Source organism: Tachypleus tridentatus, chromosome 12 (genome assembly GCF_004210375.1).
Source record: "Tachypleus tridentatus isolate NWPU-2018 chromosome 12, ASM421037v1, whole genome shotgun sequence".
In the NCBI taxonomy this organism is placed as follows: Eukaryota; Metazoa; Arthropoda; class Merostomata; order Xiphosura; family Limulidae; genus Tachypleus; species Tachypleus tridentatus.
In genome coordinates, this window is record NC_134836.1 from 90,308,612 (window position 1) to 90,327,991 (window position 19,380).

General features: G+C 30.5%; 1 protein-coding gene across 6 annotated transcripts in view; it reads right to left on the reverse strand.

Moving 5' to 3' along the window:
- Positions 1–470: 470 nt before the first annotated feature.
- LOC143233963 (uncharacterized) overlaps positions 471–19,380 on the reverse strand; it is a 34,737-nt gene continuing 15,827 nt past the window's right edge. For 2 of the 6 annotated variants that reach the window (XR_013018446.1, XR_013018448.1), the window contains exons 2-6: positions 15,812–15,867; positions 14,651–14,728; positions 9,812–9,975; positions 9,307–9,408; positions 471–6,994 (exon numbers count right to left, since the gene is read on the reverse strand). Coding sequence is in view for 1 of the 6 variants with exons in the window: in XM_076470900.1 (XP_076327015.1) it covers positions 10,249–10,359; positions 14,651–14,728; positions 15,806–15,867 (251 nt within the window). In the remaining 5 variants the exon portion in view is untranslated. Of the gene's footprint in view, positions 6,995–8,269; positions 8,593–9,306; positions 9,409–9,811; positions 9,976–10,097; positions 10,360–14,650; positions 14,729–15,805; positions 15,868–19,380 lie in introns of those variants that run through there. The other 4 variants (XR_013018450.1, XR_013018447.1, XR_013018449.1 and 1 more) reach the window with 4 other exon arrangements.

Sequence of the window (19,380 nt, forward strand, 5' to 3'; positions counted from 1 at the left end):
AATACTTGTACATCTGGTTCACCAGGAATTAAGATTCTGATGTTTTGAGGTATTGAAAAACACTCAATTCTGTCATATAATTTTTTCTTTGGTTTATATATTTTACCAATACGTATTAGGTATTGTACATCATGCTTTATTTTTAACGTATTCAGTATTCTTGCTTTGAGTTTAATAATTTTAAATAGTCAGAGATTACTTAAGTTTTATATATATATATATATATATTATCTTTTTATACCAGTTTTATTCTACTTTATTTTGAATCTTACACAGTATCAGTTACCAGTGGAAGTTTTTCATATATTTATTTCTAAATGTTTTTGGTATTACTAAAATTGAAACTAAGTCAATTAAAATTTGTTTTAATAGTCTTAAGTTAGAGCTCTAAGAGTGTGTACACAGAAAATGGCATATAGAATAATGACAACTGCAAAAAGGTGTTGTTACACATTTTTATTTTACCCAGTGTAAGTAAGTGTATTTACAGTTATCAATACTAATTCACAGATGTCTGATAACTGGGCCCAGCATGGCCAGGTGGTCAAGGCACTCGACTTGTAATCTGAGGGTTATGGGTTTGAATTCTCGTCACACCAAACGTGCTCATCCTTTCAGCCATGGGGGCATTATAATGTGATGGTCAGTCTCACTATTTGTTGGTAAAATAGTCCAAGAGTTGTTGGTGAGTGGTGATGACTAGCTGCCTTCCCTCTGGTCTTAACACTGCCAAATTAGGGACAGCTAGCACAGATAGCCCTAAAGTAGCTTTGCAAGAAATTCAAACCAAACCAAAATATCTTGATAATTTAAAATACTGGTAATATGGTGACGTACACAAAAAGTTACTTAACAGGAAACATATTGGAGATTTTTTCATCTGTACTTGTAATATTTATGGTTAATACTGTCAAATGGGAACTATAATTTTTTTTCCCAACTAGTATTAAAACGTTTAACTTGAGTGTTTCCACTTGGGTATTCCTGAAATGAATTTTATAGTTAGTAAGTTACTGGTACTTAGCATACACAAATTTTATTTCAGAAGTAAAATTGCTACAAATATTTATGGAAAAAAGAAGTGTGGAACTTCACTTGCAGACATTGAATCCCTAAATTACAACCTTCAGTAAAGTTGACATTACATTTTCTTTTATTCGTGACTGAAATCCATTTGTTTTTAATGATAGTGTATCTAGAACTTCCTAATTCTCCAGTTAGTACTTCCTGATTACAGTAATTACTGTGAAGAAAGAATGAAATTGTTAAAAACAGTATTGATGGTTTATTCTTGAGATGTGCAAACCCGGACACCTTACAGTACCTGAGAATGGGCAAATTAACTTAATAGTTTCTAAGTATTGTTCGTATACAATCTCCTCCTTAAATTATAAAGGAAAGTTTTAAATGCATCAATATTAAATTAAACTGAGTTAAAAATTAACAAACATTGCCAAACCTTTATGATATATTTACTTATGCATATAAAACCAAGATGAAATTTTAAAAATATCGGTTAGTTTGGTTTGTCTGTATAGTCATGAAAGTCGTGGTCAGTATTAAGTTAGGTTTCTTTACAACTTTGTGCAAAGCTACTCAAGGGCTATCTGCACTAACTGTCCCTAATTTAGCAGGGAAGGCAGCTTGTCATCACCATCCACTGTCAACTCTTGGACTACTTATTTTCAAGAAATAGTGAGATTGACTGCCACAGTATAATGCCCCCATGGCTGAAAGGGCAAGCATGTTTAGTGTGATGGAGATTTGAACCCAAGACCCTCAGATTATGAGTTGAGTGCCTTAACCACCTGGCCATGTTGGGCTTGTCAATATTAAGAGAACAGAAATTTGTAAGCATTAGATCAACATGATATTTATTTAAGTTAAATCGATGCAACAGATATATTAATACATATTAAGTTCAGTTCCAACAAACACTTCCTTATAATTTAGCAGTTCACAAAACGTGACAAGTAACCTTAATGGTGAATCAAAACCTTAGACAGCTTGGCTGTATAAACTTTGTTTCAAATATGGTAGTAAATGATATATGGGCTGTTTATACATGGAAGGTGTTGTGAGTGGGACATTCAAGTAATAGTGATATTATAAAGTTATTTGGTAAGTTTCAACAACCAAAATTACTTGAAATATTAACAAGAGATTTTCATAATTATTGCAAGTTTCAATTTCATGCAGTCAGAGTTTAGTATTACATTAAATAAGAGCATGAAATAATAAAAAGGTGTAAATATTTTGGATAAGAATAACGTAGTTACAAAAGATCAAAATGTATAATTAATTAATAGTTCATACTGTGAGCTACAAAACTGTATTGTTTATATAACGTTTATTGCACATTACAATTTTCTTTCATACATGGAAAAAGAGTTTCATGTTTTATTATAGAAATGCCACACTGTGTAAATTATACATTAAACAATTTTAAAACCTTGAAAATAAAACAACTGAAAACAGTCTAGAATTATGTCATACCTTAGAATCAGGCTGATGTATGTACTCTAATGCTACCAATAACACTTGCATGTAGTTATACTTGTCCTCATGGAAAATGATTGAGAATTACACAAAGTAAATGAGTCAAGAAAAAACTGATTGGACGTGGTTGGGTTGCTGTGCTCTGGAGCTACACACAGTAAGAAGCAGACACAGTGATTGAGCACTTTGCACAGCTGAAAGGTTAGTAAATGTAGCTTTAGCTAAAAATACTGTGGAGAGTGCTTAATATATACACACACACTGCTGGCCAAAATCTTAAGGGTAATGAACATAAAGAAAAAATATGCATTTTGCATTGTTAGACTCAACCACTTATTTGAGTAGAGCTTTGAAAGATTAAAATAAAAAAAGGTAAAATAAAAAAAAAAAACTTTTTTAACATTTAATAGGGAAAATGTGAACACTATGAAATTAGTCTAAGTACCAGCTGGTCAAAGGTTTAAGACAATACCAAAAAGAAGTGCTATGCAGGGTAGGAAATGCCCAACAAGAGGTCTCAGTAGTGAGTTGCATGGCCATCAGTGCAAACATTCGCTTTGGCATGGTAGATATAAGTGTTTGTAGAAGACTGGCTGGAATGTTATTCCAAGTGGTGAAGATGGGTTCACGAAGATTGTGCACTGTTTGGAATTGATGTCCATTTCTATAGACTTTCCTTATCATCTACCCCTGAACATTTTCAATGGGGTTCAGTTTGGGTGAACATGCTGGACAGTCCAAAAGAATCACGTTATTCGCCATGAAAAGTCCTTTGTCCTGCAGGCATTGTAGCTTGCAGCGTTGTTCTGCTGAAAGATCCAGTCATTTCCACACAAGCGAGGGCCTTCAGTCAGTAAGGATGCTCTCTCCAACATGCCAGTGTAGCAAGCTGCTGTTTGATGCCCCTGTATAACCTGAAACTTCATTGTTCCATGGAAGGATAAAACACCCCAAATCATGATGGAACCTCCTCCACTGTGTTGTGTAGAAAATGTCTCTGGAGGGATATCCTTATCTTACCAGTAATGTTGGAAACCATCAGGGAAGAATAGTTTGCTTTGTACTTATAAACCTTATGATGGAGTGTTTTGCAATGGAAACTGCATTGCAGAGCTATTGTAAAGGTGTGTGGTTATGAGGGAGAACATGAACTGATGTGGTCTTCTGGTGCATAGATGCAATAAAACTTTTTATATAATGCATAACATCAAAATTAAGAGGTACTAAACACTTCTATATGCCTATCTTACTTGCCACCAGTTAACTTCATGGTAACAAAGTTGTTAGTCCTCTTGCAATTATTAGTGATAAATTTTAGCCTTATTTTTCTCTTATTTTTCTTTCATTGTAAAGTTCTTAATAATAAAACGTGACTTGCAGATCTTGGGTGTAATCAGGATTTCTACAACTGTATTTGGCATATCATTCAAACACAGTAGAAAACTGATTTTAAAAATTTTTTATGCTTTACCATAAATATAAAAAGTGTATTAATAATTATTATAAATTTAAATATTGACCTTGAATAAGTAATGTTAAGCACAAGTACAATTATAGTAGTGGTTGGGAGTAACAAGTAATTAATGTGATAATGATGTATTCATTTATATTATTGGAGTAGCACACAATCTAACTTGTAAATTTTAACACATTCGCCAATATTTAATAAACACCATTTATTTTAAGCACAAAATAGAAGGACTGATCTATTGGTTATCATTATAATCGAATAAATTTACAAATAATATTTCTACTACACTATGTAATATTATAGAAAGAAAGGGCCATTGTATTTAGTATTTTACATCAAATTTTAACATAGATCTCAAAAACATTGGTTTTATTCTAAATAAATCATTCATTAGTTTATTAACTATGGAGTTATAAACACAACCTTATTCTGTTCTGGAATATACATATTCAGATCTTGCACTTGTATTTCTATTAAACATTTATGTTGCTTTCCATAGACTATATTTCTTCCAACTTTGAATGTTGACCTTTTAACTCAATATGTATACAAAATGTATGGGTCTTGAAAAGCTGAAATGCCGAATTCTCTTTTCTATCTGCATATCCTTCCATTAAGATGCTACATAAAACTTTAAAGGTGTTTCAACACATATCCACACTACCTGTGAAAGCTTATTTTTTGATAAAGCTTTCACATGAGAACATTTCAACATGCATAACTGGGCTTTTACTTTAAAAGCACATTTTCTAATAAAACGATATATATATATATATCAGTACATTTACAATACTATAATTTAAATTATATTACACACACTACTACTGTTTTCTCTGTAAGTTATTCATAAAATTCACTGGCTCTTGCATTGTTTGTATCTTCCAGCATCTGCCATCAGATCATTGTATACTGTTTGTTTCTATGTTAAACATGCATAAATACATTCTATCTATTGTGCACAGTGTATCTGTTGCACTTGGCACTAATAAAACATAAGGTACATTTTAATCATTTTTACAAATCATTTGTTCTGCATAGCTCTTATACTTTGCATAAAAAATGGTAAATGCTCAGATTAATGCTTCTGTTAATGATATTTAAATAAATAGCACTAGAATCTAGAATGTGAATGCTTTAACAACCTTTTTTAACTGTGACTTCAGTTTTCCTTGCACTGAATGTTTGAATTAACATTTAAGATTTACAAAAAAACACAAAACAACAACAAACATTTCTTAATTTCTCATTCTCAGTAATGTTTTATGAAAATCAGTTACCTACTAATTTGCTAACTTTATAAAACCCTATGTGTTAAGAATATAAATGATTCTGATTAATATGGAAGTTGGTTCAATATGTGTAAACAGCTTATTACAAAGAAATATTTATGCAAAATATATCCTTTCTAGTTATTTATTTACTGTAGTACCACATTAAAACTTGAAAATACTTAATATTTTAACTGAGTAGTGATTATAATAACCAGTGGAGAATAGGGTAACAACTAAACAGTAATTAGTCCTAGCTTCAGTAAAGATCAGATAAAGCACTCCATTTATCCATAACAATGGAAAAGGACAAATATTCAAATTACTGTTAGAAATGAGTACGATAAAACAACATATAACCAAGAATATGTACAACAATTCACACACCCCTGAGAACTGTTAAGATGAAATACTTAACACACTATCATTATTTATCACAATCACTTAATAAAAAATAACACATTAATGGATAAATGTGAAAGTGATTTACATTACAGTCTCAAATCTCGAAAAACTACTCACTTCTAAACATTTTTGTATAAATACATGTAAATCTTGATTCATATGTTGTTTTGTTCAGAGCTTATGTAAATGAAAATGTGCAAATTTTCTCGTTTTCACTTAAAATAGGTTAATTTCTAAATTTCATTATCCAGGTCACAAAAGAAAAGTTTGAAGGAAATGATGGCCATTTACTGTACTTTTACAACACAAGCAATTAAGAAATAACACATACTATCCAGGAACAAAATTTGTGTTCCATAGTTTTATCTATAAAATACTAGTAGAAAGTGGATTGATTTGTCTAGTGTTTGTTAGGCAACATCAAAATCTCACTTTCTGTTACACAATAAATGGTTTACAAAATGAAAAAAAACATTTGTAAAGAATAAAAGTTCAAGAGAAAATACTAAATATGGCAGAAACTAAACAAGGTAAGATTAACTGGTTCTAGACATTGGAATCAGGTGCTAAAATTGTATTGAGCACACCCAAAATAATAATTACATGCCTTGCTTGCTTTGGATAAACATATTATTTGCACAATTTTGCATATGTATGAGCAAATATATTACAACATATAATTAATATTACCTGTTGTTAACTATATTATTGAACAACCAAGTTAAAATGAATTTAATTAAAGCTGACAGTTTTTGCAGCTCTTTTGTATGGTTTATTCTTCAGGTCTGAAAAAAAATGACTGGGAATTCTTAGCTAAAACACATTTATGTTTTGTTAACAAACCCCAACTTAACTATCACCTCTTAACTTTGTTTAGAATGTGAAACGATCAACAAAATTATACTTGATGTCTTTGTTTAAATAACATTCACACTTATATTCTAAAAAGATTAATGTATGAAACAATATCAAACAATTTTATCCTAAAAGAACAAAGCATATTTCTTTCCATATTTTAAAATCCAACAAGTCTATATAAATCATCCATAAGTTTGATATTTCTTTTAGACACATACCTGTACACCATAGATAATTAGGTAGGGTGGTGGTATGATACCTGGAAACCAACATAATAACTACAATTATAACATTATGTACTGCATTCTTTCATTTAGATAATGGTATAAAAGAAAGATAATAAATACTACTTTCCAATGATATAATTCACTTGGCCTTTTAGATGCATGCTCACCTTAAATAATGTCCTCTCATGCACCATAATCAGCTTCATTTTGTTTCATTTACCTTTGTTCCTTCATGTGTCTTGTTTTCAATTCATTGGTTATACCTCCTGTTTACAAAAAGGTATTTTAATTCTGTCAATTACAGCATGTTGACAAATTATAAATGCCAGGAGATAATGAGAAGGAACAATATCTGCCTAGAGGAGACAGTCAAAATTCAGAACCTCTTAAAATGTAAATTCTGCCATTTAAATATTTTCAGTATAAGTTATTTTCTTAATTTATAACTAATTATCATGCATTGAGAAAATGTCACTTTGCTTACAGTTTAGAATTAGAAAGTTAAACAAAACTAGATTTCATAATTTCTTTGCAATATTTCAAGAACAAGGTTCTAATTAAACATTATTTGGGTACAATGGAGTCTTGATTAATGGGCAACCTCACCATTAAGGGCAGGCCTTTTCAGTCTCTTTCTTTTTTCTGTTATTTGTAACCAAAATAAGTCTTGCAATAAAATATACCTCAAGATTCCAGATTAAGGGCAGTGTCTTTCATCTCGTTTATTATGTGGGCACATGATAAAGTGGGCAGTCATCTTTGTTTGCCTATATGTTATTCTGCTAAATTCTAAACTTCACAGAAGGATGACTACTTTTGAACACTTGCAATGTTCATTGAATCAGCTACTAACCATATACTGAAATAAGTGTTTTCACAGATTCAAAGTACAATATTATTAATTTGGTGAGAAATTCTTGCAGGAGACATTGTAGGGCACATAAGCTGATAAATTCCATGTAGTGTTCTTGGAGCAGGGGTGAAGCCATTTTATTTCTGAGTACATGCTTTGTTGATCATGAGATTATTTTATTACTATGTTCTGTATACAGTTTAATGACACAAGTGGAGGTATGAAGCTTTATTTTCAGTGGATTTCTAATTTAGTTGTTGACAGTATAATAAACACAGAAAACAAATGTGAAATGAATAACAGATCAAACTCTGAAGAGAGTTACTTTGAAAATTTGCGACCAATAATGAAGAAAACAGCTAATCCACCTTCTGAGATCTCCTGTTGATAATGTTCCATGTCATAGCAGTGTGTAACTCATGAACAGTCAATGTGAAATCCAGCTGCGTGTGGCTCATTTTTGATATTAAAGGCAACTTGCTACAGAGGGCATTTAAATGCAGTCAAAAGGGTGTCTTTAATATTCAAGTCCTATTATATACTTTTGATCGTGATGACATGCATCAAATATTAAAGTTACTTTTTGGGTAAAAAAAAATGGATTTCACATTTTTTCTACGATTATGAATGCTTATATAAAAATATGAAAAGAACATAAACAAATTACCAATAGTTTGTAGTTAGAAAATAGACTCAAATTAGCAAGTTCTGTACTTAATCCTATGATTCATTATCAAGTAGTTTATTGTATATTGTTGATTTTAGACTACATGTAATTGTAAGTGAAAATTGACCACAAAAATCCAATCAGTTTGCTTTATTCAAAGAAGTTAAAAAACCTGAAGAAAAAAGTTTTTAGTAATAATAGTAATAATAATACGAAAAAAAAAAGTTATCACTATGCATTGTAAAAAAAGGGTTTAAATATTTTGTAGAAAAACATATTCTGTAAAAAAAGCATGCTGGCATCAACATTTTTGTAAATCTGTTTTCATTTTCTTGCTCTGCTTGCTATAAAGGAAACATCGTATAAGACATACAGAAAATATTTATTTAATTATTTATTAGTTTATCAATTTAAGTGCATTCTATCAGTAATAAATAATAGCTTGAGTAACTACACCGTATTCTAAGACATAAATAACATCACAGATACAATGGATATCAAAGTGCATTACACAAATTTGTCTCTTTAAATTTTAAGTAAAGTAAGAAATAGAATTTTATGCATTTTCTCAATATTAGTACATAAACATGTTAATATACTGTATAAAGTTACTACTCAGTGATGATGCTATTTTGTTTCAGAGATTTAAGATCACAAATAACAATAAGAAAGAATGCAGTTATTACACTATGCCATAAACCTTTGCTTAGTAGAGTAGCACAGTGCCTGTTAACTAGCATGCCATGGCAGTTGAATAACATTAAATAATGCATTTTATTTTCTTACAGCAGTACCTAGTAAAATATAAGGTTGGATTAATATCTTGTTCAAGATCAAATTAAGCAAATAATTTTATAGAAGTCAGTACATAAAAGTTTCTAGTTGTTTCATTTATTGAAAGTTGTTTACAGTTCATTTGACTGAAACAACATGATTGGATATTAACCAAAAATGTGAATGTAAATATTAATCTGAGAAATGTGTTCAATGACTGAAACAAATATAATAGAGTATAAACTAAGACTGAAATGAAGAGACTTAATAACAATAACACTTACTTCAAATGCTTTAATAAAGCGAATAAATATCGAGAAAAATGTGTTTGTTGCTACAGTATGAACACTTTCTCAAGAAAACTGTCCACAGTCTGAGTAAGCTTCCTGTACAGAAAGATGAGAATGGCAGATTATTTTCTTAATGAAAAGGATGGAACAAAGAAAACTTTAACTTCAAGTATTTTTTAAATCATTCTGATATTCTTATAAGAATTTTTCAGTAAAAAAAACAAAATGAAACAATTATGAAAAAAAAAAAAAAAGAGGAATCTTATTAAATATCCTGTAAGGTTAACTAGGAAGTTTTTGTAGGTTGATATGAATTCAGTAATTGTGGATTCTGTTACTTTGGCTACCACAGTATGAGAGAGTTTGACTTTAACTTCTCTAAATTGAATTTTATAAAAATATCCCATTACCAATGAAAAGATGAAAACAAAACAAAACACGTAATTATTTTTTGTGACCATCAAGTTGCTTTTATTGTTACACAGAACTTTGTACTTACTTGTGCTGTCTTAGTGTCTGTGTGAAGCTTCTTCAGTTTATCTTTGTTATTTGTTATAAACTCTTTGAGAATTGGAACATCCCTGGAGACTCCTCATAAGACAAGCTCTTTTTTACAGATATCTAATCCTTTCTAAAGATCTTGTAAATCTGTTACAATGTTTTCTGATGAAAGTGAAAAGAATTTAAGACAAAAGTTATACATTATTTACAATGCTAACGTAACCATATATTAATATTATATGAATATAATATTATATTAGATTGAACATCTAATAAACCATTAAGAATAAAGCTACAAATCAAAAGAAATATAACATAAAGACATAGTTTATATAGCAGAAACGAATTGTCCCATGTGAAGTTAATACACTCTGAGGAAAAGTAAGGTCACTCTCAGGCTAACTATCTTTCATCATGTTGTGTTTATAGTCAATATTACTTCAAAACAATGCACCTGTTCTGGTGATTGGCAGCAAATTTTGGATGGCTGATGCACAATGATCTCACAGAGGACACAACACCAGCTAAATGCTTCATAGTTTTGACCTGTACACAATACATTTATATATGCATGCTATGATTTACTTTTTAATAAAAGATATATGAAATAATGGGTAAATACCTGTCAAACCTTTGGTTTATCAAGTAAAATCCCTAATGATTTGTTGTAACTTGAAATCAAGGTGGTTGTCTAATCTTTGTCAAAGCTCAAGATAGAATGGCATTACACAGGGATGACAATATAGCACGAGTTTCAGTGCATTCAGTACGTTGCTATGGGATGCATGACACATACTTCCACCTTAATGAAGATGTTAAGTTCTACAGATCTATGTCTCTTTGATGTTAATTGTTAAGCAACAATGATGAATGTGTTTTCCATATTTTATGAATATATGTAGATAACAATATTGAGGGGGCTTGGCTCATTTGGGGGAGCTCAAGCCTCCCCTTGGCACTGCCACTGATTATCTATGATATATTTTTTATAAGTGATTTACCTGTTTCTAGTGTTAAAGACCTGTGATACAGCTAATAATGGAGCAGTACAATGCAGTTCTGTCAGTTATTGAAATTTTTTATTTAAAGATAGACATCTAAATTGATTCAGTTTATTTTTAGTCACTCTGCAGCACTGCTTTCTGTTCTTAATCCAGAGATGCCAACTATTTCAAATGACTGAGCTTAATGATTGTAGAAAGAGCCCTTTATCATTTGTGGCTACTAGATCTGACCAATGTCTCTTAGTTGTTTATTATATCATTATTATTTACTACTGCTATAGATTGCTCATTTATGACTGTGTTTTGTGTATTTAATAAATAAATTTTTAAAAATTCTTTTGAAATTATTTATGTCTTTTATTTAGTTCAGAGTAACAAACATACTGGTAAAACAACATTGAACATGTACAAACAGTAAGCAGAAAAGGCCTTTGTATAAGGACTAGTTTATATCATGTTTATGACACTTATTGTAATAGTTTTGCAGCCTTTGCTTTCATGAGAATGTCTCTGGAAGGTTGGGAGTTTTAACAACATTGTCCATTTGACTGCATACACATCTTGTGTGTTATAATACTGCTGAAAACTGAGGTGTTCAAGTTTGGTCTGAACTTGTTTTTGTTTATAGTCACTAAACTAAATATCCTTTCACTGTCAGCATTAGAATGGAAGATTGTAAGAATTCCAAGCATAACCCTACACAGAATGTCATACTTCTGGTTGCCATTTCCATCCTTAACTGTAGACAGCTGCACCCAAAACTTGCCAACATTCAACTGAAGGACAGTTTCTGAGAAAGTATCAATTTGATAGTTCAAATATTTCTCTTCCAACTTGTCAATAGCATCATGCTCATGTGTATTGACAAGGACAGGATACCTGTCTGTGAAGATGCGTAGAGAAGAGAAATCTTTGCTGACTTTCAGTTTTGGATCAGCAACCTCTGCGTGATTCAGAAGTTCATCATTTAGAGGGAAATGTTTCATCATGTAATTTGTAGCTGCAATACAGTATTTCTTGACACTGGTGTAGAAGTGATCAGGTCCAGATCCTTTTCATATTTAACAATGTATACCTTGGCAGCATTTCCAATAGAAACTGCCTGATCACATTTGTGTAAGGATTCATTGTTGTAGTCAAGTTCAGTGATGTTGCCTTCAAGATATTCTGGCTTGATGTATCTGACAAGTATATTTTTAACTTGTGTAATCAGAGTTCTATGCAGACTGAAGAAAAAGACAAAATAACAAGTTCATTTTGTTGTCCAAGAAAACTGTTAACTTATCTAACTTGCTCTGTGCAACTTTTCTTGGTTACTTCCTTGCTAGCTTTTGTTTTCTTTTTTTTCATTGATTGTCTCTTCTTTAGTTCAAGGTCAGGCTGACTAAACATATATTGAGTTATATCAAATATTTCTTTGTCTGCTTTTGGAGACTGTTGTCTTGTGTCCCTGTGTGGCTGGGAAGGTGTCTTGACTGTGTCCATGTGTGGCTAAGAGGATATCCTGACTGTTAAAGTCTTGCTGCCTGACTGAGCTCCACGTTTAGATCTTCTTGAATCTAGTTTTTCCTTTTCACAGTGAAAATACTCCTTCAATGACTTCCACATGTCCAATATTCTGTTGAGGCACACCCCAAGTGATAGTCATTTAGTGTGAACAAGTTGTAGAATTTTTCTTGTTTCTTTGTCATACAATCCTTGAAACTCTTTGAAATGTTTTCTGCTAGCACTTTTGTCCAGAAAATAGATATCTATCAATATATCAGAAACTGGGCAGGGCAGTTCTCTGGAAGCTTTCTGGGCAGCAATATTCATGAAGTGACAGACATAGCCCATGAAGTAAATGCTAGGCTGTCGTCTTGAGATGTGTCCCATCACACCTTTACCTATACCAGACATAACTGAGGCATTGTCTGAAGAAAAACTAAGACAGTTTTCCCATGGAAGTTTCCTCTTTGTCAGTTTGTGGTCCAAAAGCTTGAAAATATTCTCTCCCGTTGAAGCTTCTTTCCATTCCACCACTGTCAAAAGAGAACAAACAATTTTTCCAAGCAAAGGGTCAAGATATCGTACAACTATGGATACAGTTTTGAGTCATCCATGTCTGTGGATCCATCTGTGGCTAAACTGTAAACACTGTTAATAAGTATGCTTGAAATCATTTTGTCATCTTCACAACCCAACATTTGTACAATGGCTGTAGTTTTGGTTCTAGCACAGCCATATTTTTTTGCTATATCAGAGTCTGGGAACATTTTTCTGAATAGATGTCCTGCATGATCGGCTACAGCTAGGGTAAATTATGAGCAATGACGAATTGTGTGAACATCACTTCTGCATTTATGGTTTCATATTCTGAATTCCTATTCATAAATGTCGTTATCTGCATCGTTTTTGTCTTTGCCTCAACCTTTTATTGATGAGATGCAGATTTTGTATGCCTGAAACAATCGTTTATCCCGCCATGTGCCACAGAAAAATCGATATGACAAACTGTACAACATGCATGACTGTCACTGACTTTTGAAGCAATGACCAGATATTTTGCACTATACTTTTCCCTGAATTTGTGATTCACAGTTTTAGTTTCTGGCAAATCTAAAAGGACAAGGCAATCTGGTGAATGAGGCCTCTTTTTTCCTTCTTGTGAACGATCGCATTTGTGTTTCTATGCCGCTTAGAAAACAAGAAATACCCATCTACGCGAGCGCTGATTGGCTGACAAGCACTGATGACGTAACTATGGATTCCCCCATGTACCCAGTATGGAGAAGCACTGCACTCAAATTATTGGTAGACGTCGGAGATACAAATATTTTTTTATTATTTCATGCACAAACGTGATTATCGCAAGTAGCCATTTTGTCTATGTCTTTTATTTATTATCAAAATTTATTTGTATCTCACTAGAAATTTTCTTTTCACCCATTTCAAGCCCTGGGGGAACAATTTATCACTTTATTATATAGGCCTATATAATAATATATAGTAATTTGGGAGTTGCAACAAGTCGTAATATTTGTCTGTATGAGCGTATAGTCATAATGTATACAACAAAATCATAATGAGTACGCTCAAATCGTAATGGTTGGCATTTCAGTGTTCAATTTTGTTATAGTGAAATAGTTACATTTATATCTACTGTGACTAATTTATTACATTTTCTTTGAAAAGCCAAAATTAGTTTAGAAAAGAAACTTAGTTTTGTAGTCAAATATACTTGAGAACAATGGAACTTGTAGAGAAAAAGGGTCTGTAAAGACATACACAGACCTATAGCATATATAAAATCAAGGTTAAAGCTAATGTTAATTTTTTTATTTTTCTTATGAAGTAGTTTTTAATTTTTAAAACTTCAGTAATATTAAGGCAATATAAAAGTCAGTTATGACATACGAAACATAGCAAACGTCAAACGTTTCCTTCCATCAAAATAGTCAATATTTACCTTTTTTTGCAAATATCGTACACAAGTATAAAATCCAACACAATAGTAGTACTTTAAAAGTAACACATAGACATAACTTCTTCCACTAATTACTTTGAAAATGCAAGTTCCTTTAAAAAGTTTCGTTTGTTACTCTAAAGTAAAAACCACAAAAAACAATAATCCTTAAAAAAATAATAATTATTTTTATAAAACACGTATTAGCCAATGTGCTTCAAGGCAAGACAAGAACTAGAAAATAATTAGTTATACTCTGAAATAGTAATGACATGGTTATTTTAAAATTTTAATAAAATTAGATGTCTTTTTATTCATTAAAAGTTTTGGATAGATATGAATAATCAATTACATGAGCATAATAATAAAAAAAAAGAAAAGAGGTTACCTGTAACAGGAACTTATCTTCATCTGTGAGAACAGTGACTAGCTTTTTCTCTTTTTCATATTCCCGATATGTTTTTACCTGAATGGTTAGTATTATTGTGAAGTTATGACATAAACAAAAGATTATCAGCTATAATTCTAACATGAAGAAACATTTTTTTTTTGGTTAGCACACTGAAATATATCACATAATTCTAAAACAAATTCATGTACCTGAAAGAAAATAAATTTAATATAATATCACACAAATGTGTTTTATAACAAACATATCTATGTTTCTACAAACCTCTTTTTTTATTTGATTACATTTGCAGTAGAATTTCAATACTTTCATATGAGGGTACGTTAAGATCAAAACTGTTGTTGGCACACACTACCACATCGCTAGTTCGTTCAATTTTTCAACTGAAAATAGCAATATTTTGAAGTCGATTATGTTCAAGTAAGGTAACTATTTCAGGGACCTATAGATGAGATAAACCATAATTTTCATGATGATGAAAAACCTACTTGAAGTGAAAATATATTCTAAAGATGGCTGGTATGGGTATTAAAAATTTAATTAAAATAAATTATAGAACAATGTTTCAGCCTCTTAGGTCATATTCAGATTAATAAAGAGAGTTTAAAACTGTATTTATTAACATGAAGATGATCTAAGAAGGTTGAAACATTGTTCTATACTTCATTAGTTTAGTATTATGTTTGTCTCACACTCAAGTTTCTGGATATGATCTGATGTTTGTTGTATTTCATAAGTCTTTAAAGTTGTTTTTTCCCATGAGTGATCACAAGTAGTTGGGGAATAAAATTATTTTTCGTAAAAACTGTCGTTGTCAATACACTTTGTTGAAAAGTTAAAGAAATTACCTTTGAATTAGGAACTCCTACTTAATGGTTTCCCACCCTCAAGGATTTTGGAAGGCCAAAAACATCTGTGTTCTTATCAATTTTATTCCAGGCTAATCACAATATGGCTTTTTTTTCATATTTATATCTCACCTTTGACATATTGCATAATTAATTTTTTTTTTAAGTACAACAAGTTTTCCTACAAATGCTTATGTGACGAGTCTTACACCAGTCAGTGCATCTTATACTATTTCATACATACAATACTTATAATTTTAAAATCTTCTGCAGAAATTAAAAATACCATTACTGCCTGAAACTCAGTCTTTTCTTTGATGACTTCTTCAAATAATGTTTCTTGCTCAACTGAAAGAAAAATAAAAAGATAGAAAGTAATTTTTTCACACTTCATATTTATTTGTCTTGTTTTATAACAAGTAAGACCTAAATACAGCTGTGTATTAAAAATATCAAATACTAGTGTTAAATACAGTGATAATAAGTCCATATGTTAGGACTCATTATGAAGACATTCTTAATGCAAGACTCTATAAACCTTAAATATTTTAAAACCCTTACCAATGATACATTTAATCCTAAAAACATGATACAGTAAGGTGTATTAAACATTGAATATTACAATTACAATTTGGAAAATGGAAATTAAAAAGAAAATAATTTTTATTTGTTTACACGTGAAAGAAAAAATCAAAATTACTAAATAATTTCAGTAGCTGTTTAAATATTTTACAAACTATGTTAGGGGAATACGTCATCTTTCATTCCTCAGAGGCCCTCTCAAAGTGCAGTGCTTATGTGTCGAGGTTTTGTGCATAAATTTATTCATTTCTTAGTAGATACTCGGAGTACCAGTACCATCACCCTGATGAATTTTAATACTTACTCTCAATACTCAGGTTTTAAAAGTATTGCTATGTCTGGCATGTCTTGGTAGTTAAGTCAATCAGTTTATCATTTTTGATCAGATAATTAAGCTCAAAGTGTCTTTGCACCAGAAGTATTGTGGAATAAGTTTAACCATATAGGTGTAATCTTGCAGTCATTGAGATGCCGTAAAAGCCATAAGCTTTGTTCAGAAATCTACGTACCTAACCTTATATATAAGTAGTCTAGGCAGACTACTAAACAGTTTTAATTAGTTTAAATACATGGCATTGCCTTTACATTTTATACACCTTGTACATTCAAAAACAAAATACTGTGGCTAAAACAAAAAATGTTTTGTATGCAAAGCACAATTTTTTCCTCCAACAGAAAAATTAAAGTAAAAGGAATATAACCATATATATAAATATTCTGATACATCTAACATTACAATATAACACTGGCTAAAAAATAAGGTGTTTTGCATTTCCATAAAGGAAACCTTTTCTTCTCTAAAAAAGATATATTGAGAACATACAAAAAAATTGTCTTTTAACATATATTACAGAAACTAAAATTACTTTTGTTTTTAAATTATTAGATTATTACTAGTATTTGGAAACAATATAACATTCACCCCATGTCTGTATCTCAGAAAGGCTGGTATGAGTATTAACACTTATTGATAAGGAGAAAACAATGTTTCGATCTAGGAAGATTAAAATGTTGTTCTCTCCTTATCAACAAAAGTGTTAATACCCATACTAGCTGTTCTGAGATGCATTTTTATTTCAAGTGGGTTTCTTGTCATCAAGAATCACCCCATGTCTTTCTTTTAAGACACTAATAAAAAAACATCTGAGGTTTGAAGAAAATATTTGTGTGCAATATACCTTTCAACAGAGTTCTTTAGGAACACATAACTATAAGTTGAATGTGTTTTCAGAGCTATCCTTAAAATGTAAATGTAGTTACATCTACTCTTATACATATCATGTACAGATGGTTTTAGTTATGGTATATATATTTTTTATTTTGTACAATCATTTGAGATTATAGGCTAAAAATATTGTTAACATTTAGGGTATCCACCTGATCAAAAAACCAGGATTACAGCTGAAAACACCTTTTACAGTAAGAGCATCCAACAGATAAAATTATGCATTCTGATCTATTTAAGCAGAAACACAAGAAAGGTATATATAATTATCTATGCTGATGACCAGGCTAATTTTTGCTCCAAGCAAACAGCTTATTCTGATTGGAAGTGTTTATTATTTTATACTAAAATAATGATTAAATAATTGGTTTTTTGTTTTGTTTTCTGCTATTTTTAGATAGACACAAATGTGAAAAATTATAGACATACAAAATAATTGAAGTTATGACTTGTAATTCGGATATCTCATTCAAAATCATAACTTAACAGTTTCTGTGCAGTAATATGACCATCCAGTTATTATTAGCTGTACATTGTAACATTCTAACTGAAAAATTGTGTTTCATACTTTAAATATATAAAAAGAAAGTACCTTGTTCATAGTGAAAACACTGTAATCTACTTATTGAAAATGATACTTATAATGTAGAATAATAAAAGTAAATCGACAAAACTGTAATACCTACCACTACTCAATTCAATTAATGCTAATAACTTCTGTGAGCTGTTATATCAATTTCTGATGAAATACCTTAAACAAAACTTTATCAATGATCTTCTTTAGTGTTTCTAACAAAATACCTACTTCTGAATCTCTTAAATTCAATACATTTCTTTCATTAAAAAAATTCAATTCAAACAACTGAAAATAATATTTAACATTTGGTGGGCTTTGATGTACAGTCCTTTACTCACAAATTATATCCTAAAATGTTTTAGGTGTTTCAATAACATAAGACTATACCCTTACAATTAATTATTCATTATTATTCAGTAGACTAGCTGGCAATTTATGAGTGTTTCTCTTTTCTTCCTCAAGAGCTTTTACATCATTGAAGTAGGAGAAATAATCCATAAATGATATAGTGGTTCAATCTGTAATTTGGTTTGCTATTCCCTCTACTGAAGTATAGTTTTGCCAAATTCACAGCTCATCAGTACTGCTTGGAAAAGGATGGTATTGAAATAACCTGACAACAACATCAGCTATTATTTTATATCTTATTTTTACTTATTTTTTATCAAATAATTATTGAATGGTAAAGATGTCCAACTGAAGAATCAACAAATTTCCATTACTATGGGTTAAAGCCTTTCTTGCACAGTAATTTTTGACACTATGCATTTCTAATCAGTTTATTATATAGGTTTTGCTTCATTAATTTATTATAATTACTTAGTTTTGGTATACAGAGTTAACTTACTTTGATATTAACAAGTTTAACTGTACTAATCACTGTACAGTCACATACTAATGATTAATTTATTAATGGTCAAGTTTACTTGTTAATGAAAGAATTTCACCTTAGTTTTTATGTGTGAGACTTAAGGTAATACAACTAATGGCTTCAGGGTGTTCAAAAATCATGTTGAACCCATTCTGAAAAATAAGAGTACTGGTTTTTTTTTACTCTGCTTTTTCTGGATGCATTATTTCTTCAGTGTTATAATAATTATAACCGCAAAGAACAATTTATTATTTTATTGAAAATACTTGTTAGTTGCAAAATAAAATTTTGAAAACAATTTCAAGATCACACAAAACAGAACAGATTTCATTGTACACATAAAACTTACAAATTTATTGAAAACCAAATAACTTTCTTACTCTTAGAAAATAAATGTGTCAAATTGAGATCTTTTCTATAATAACTACAAATATTTTACCCATTATATACAAATAATCTTTCTTTGTTTTTCAACATAAAATTACTATGGTTACAAACGAAAAAACAATTATTTGCTTTTGTGATATTTTACTCCTTAAAGTTCATTTAAAGATAATGAGTCCAAATCATATAATTCGATTCTAAAACACCAAAGTAAGGATGTAC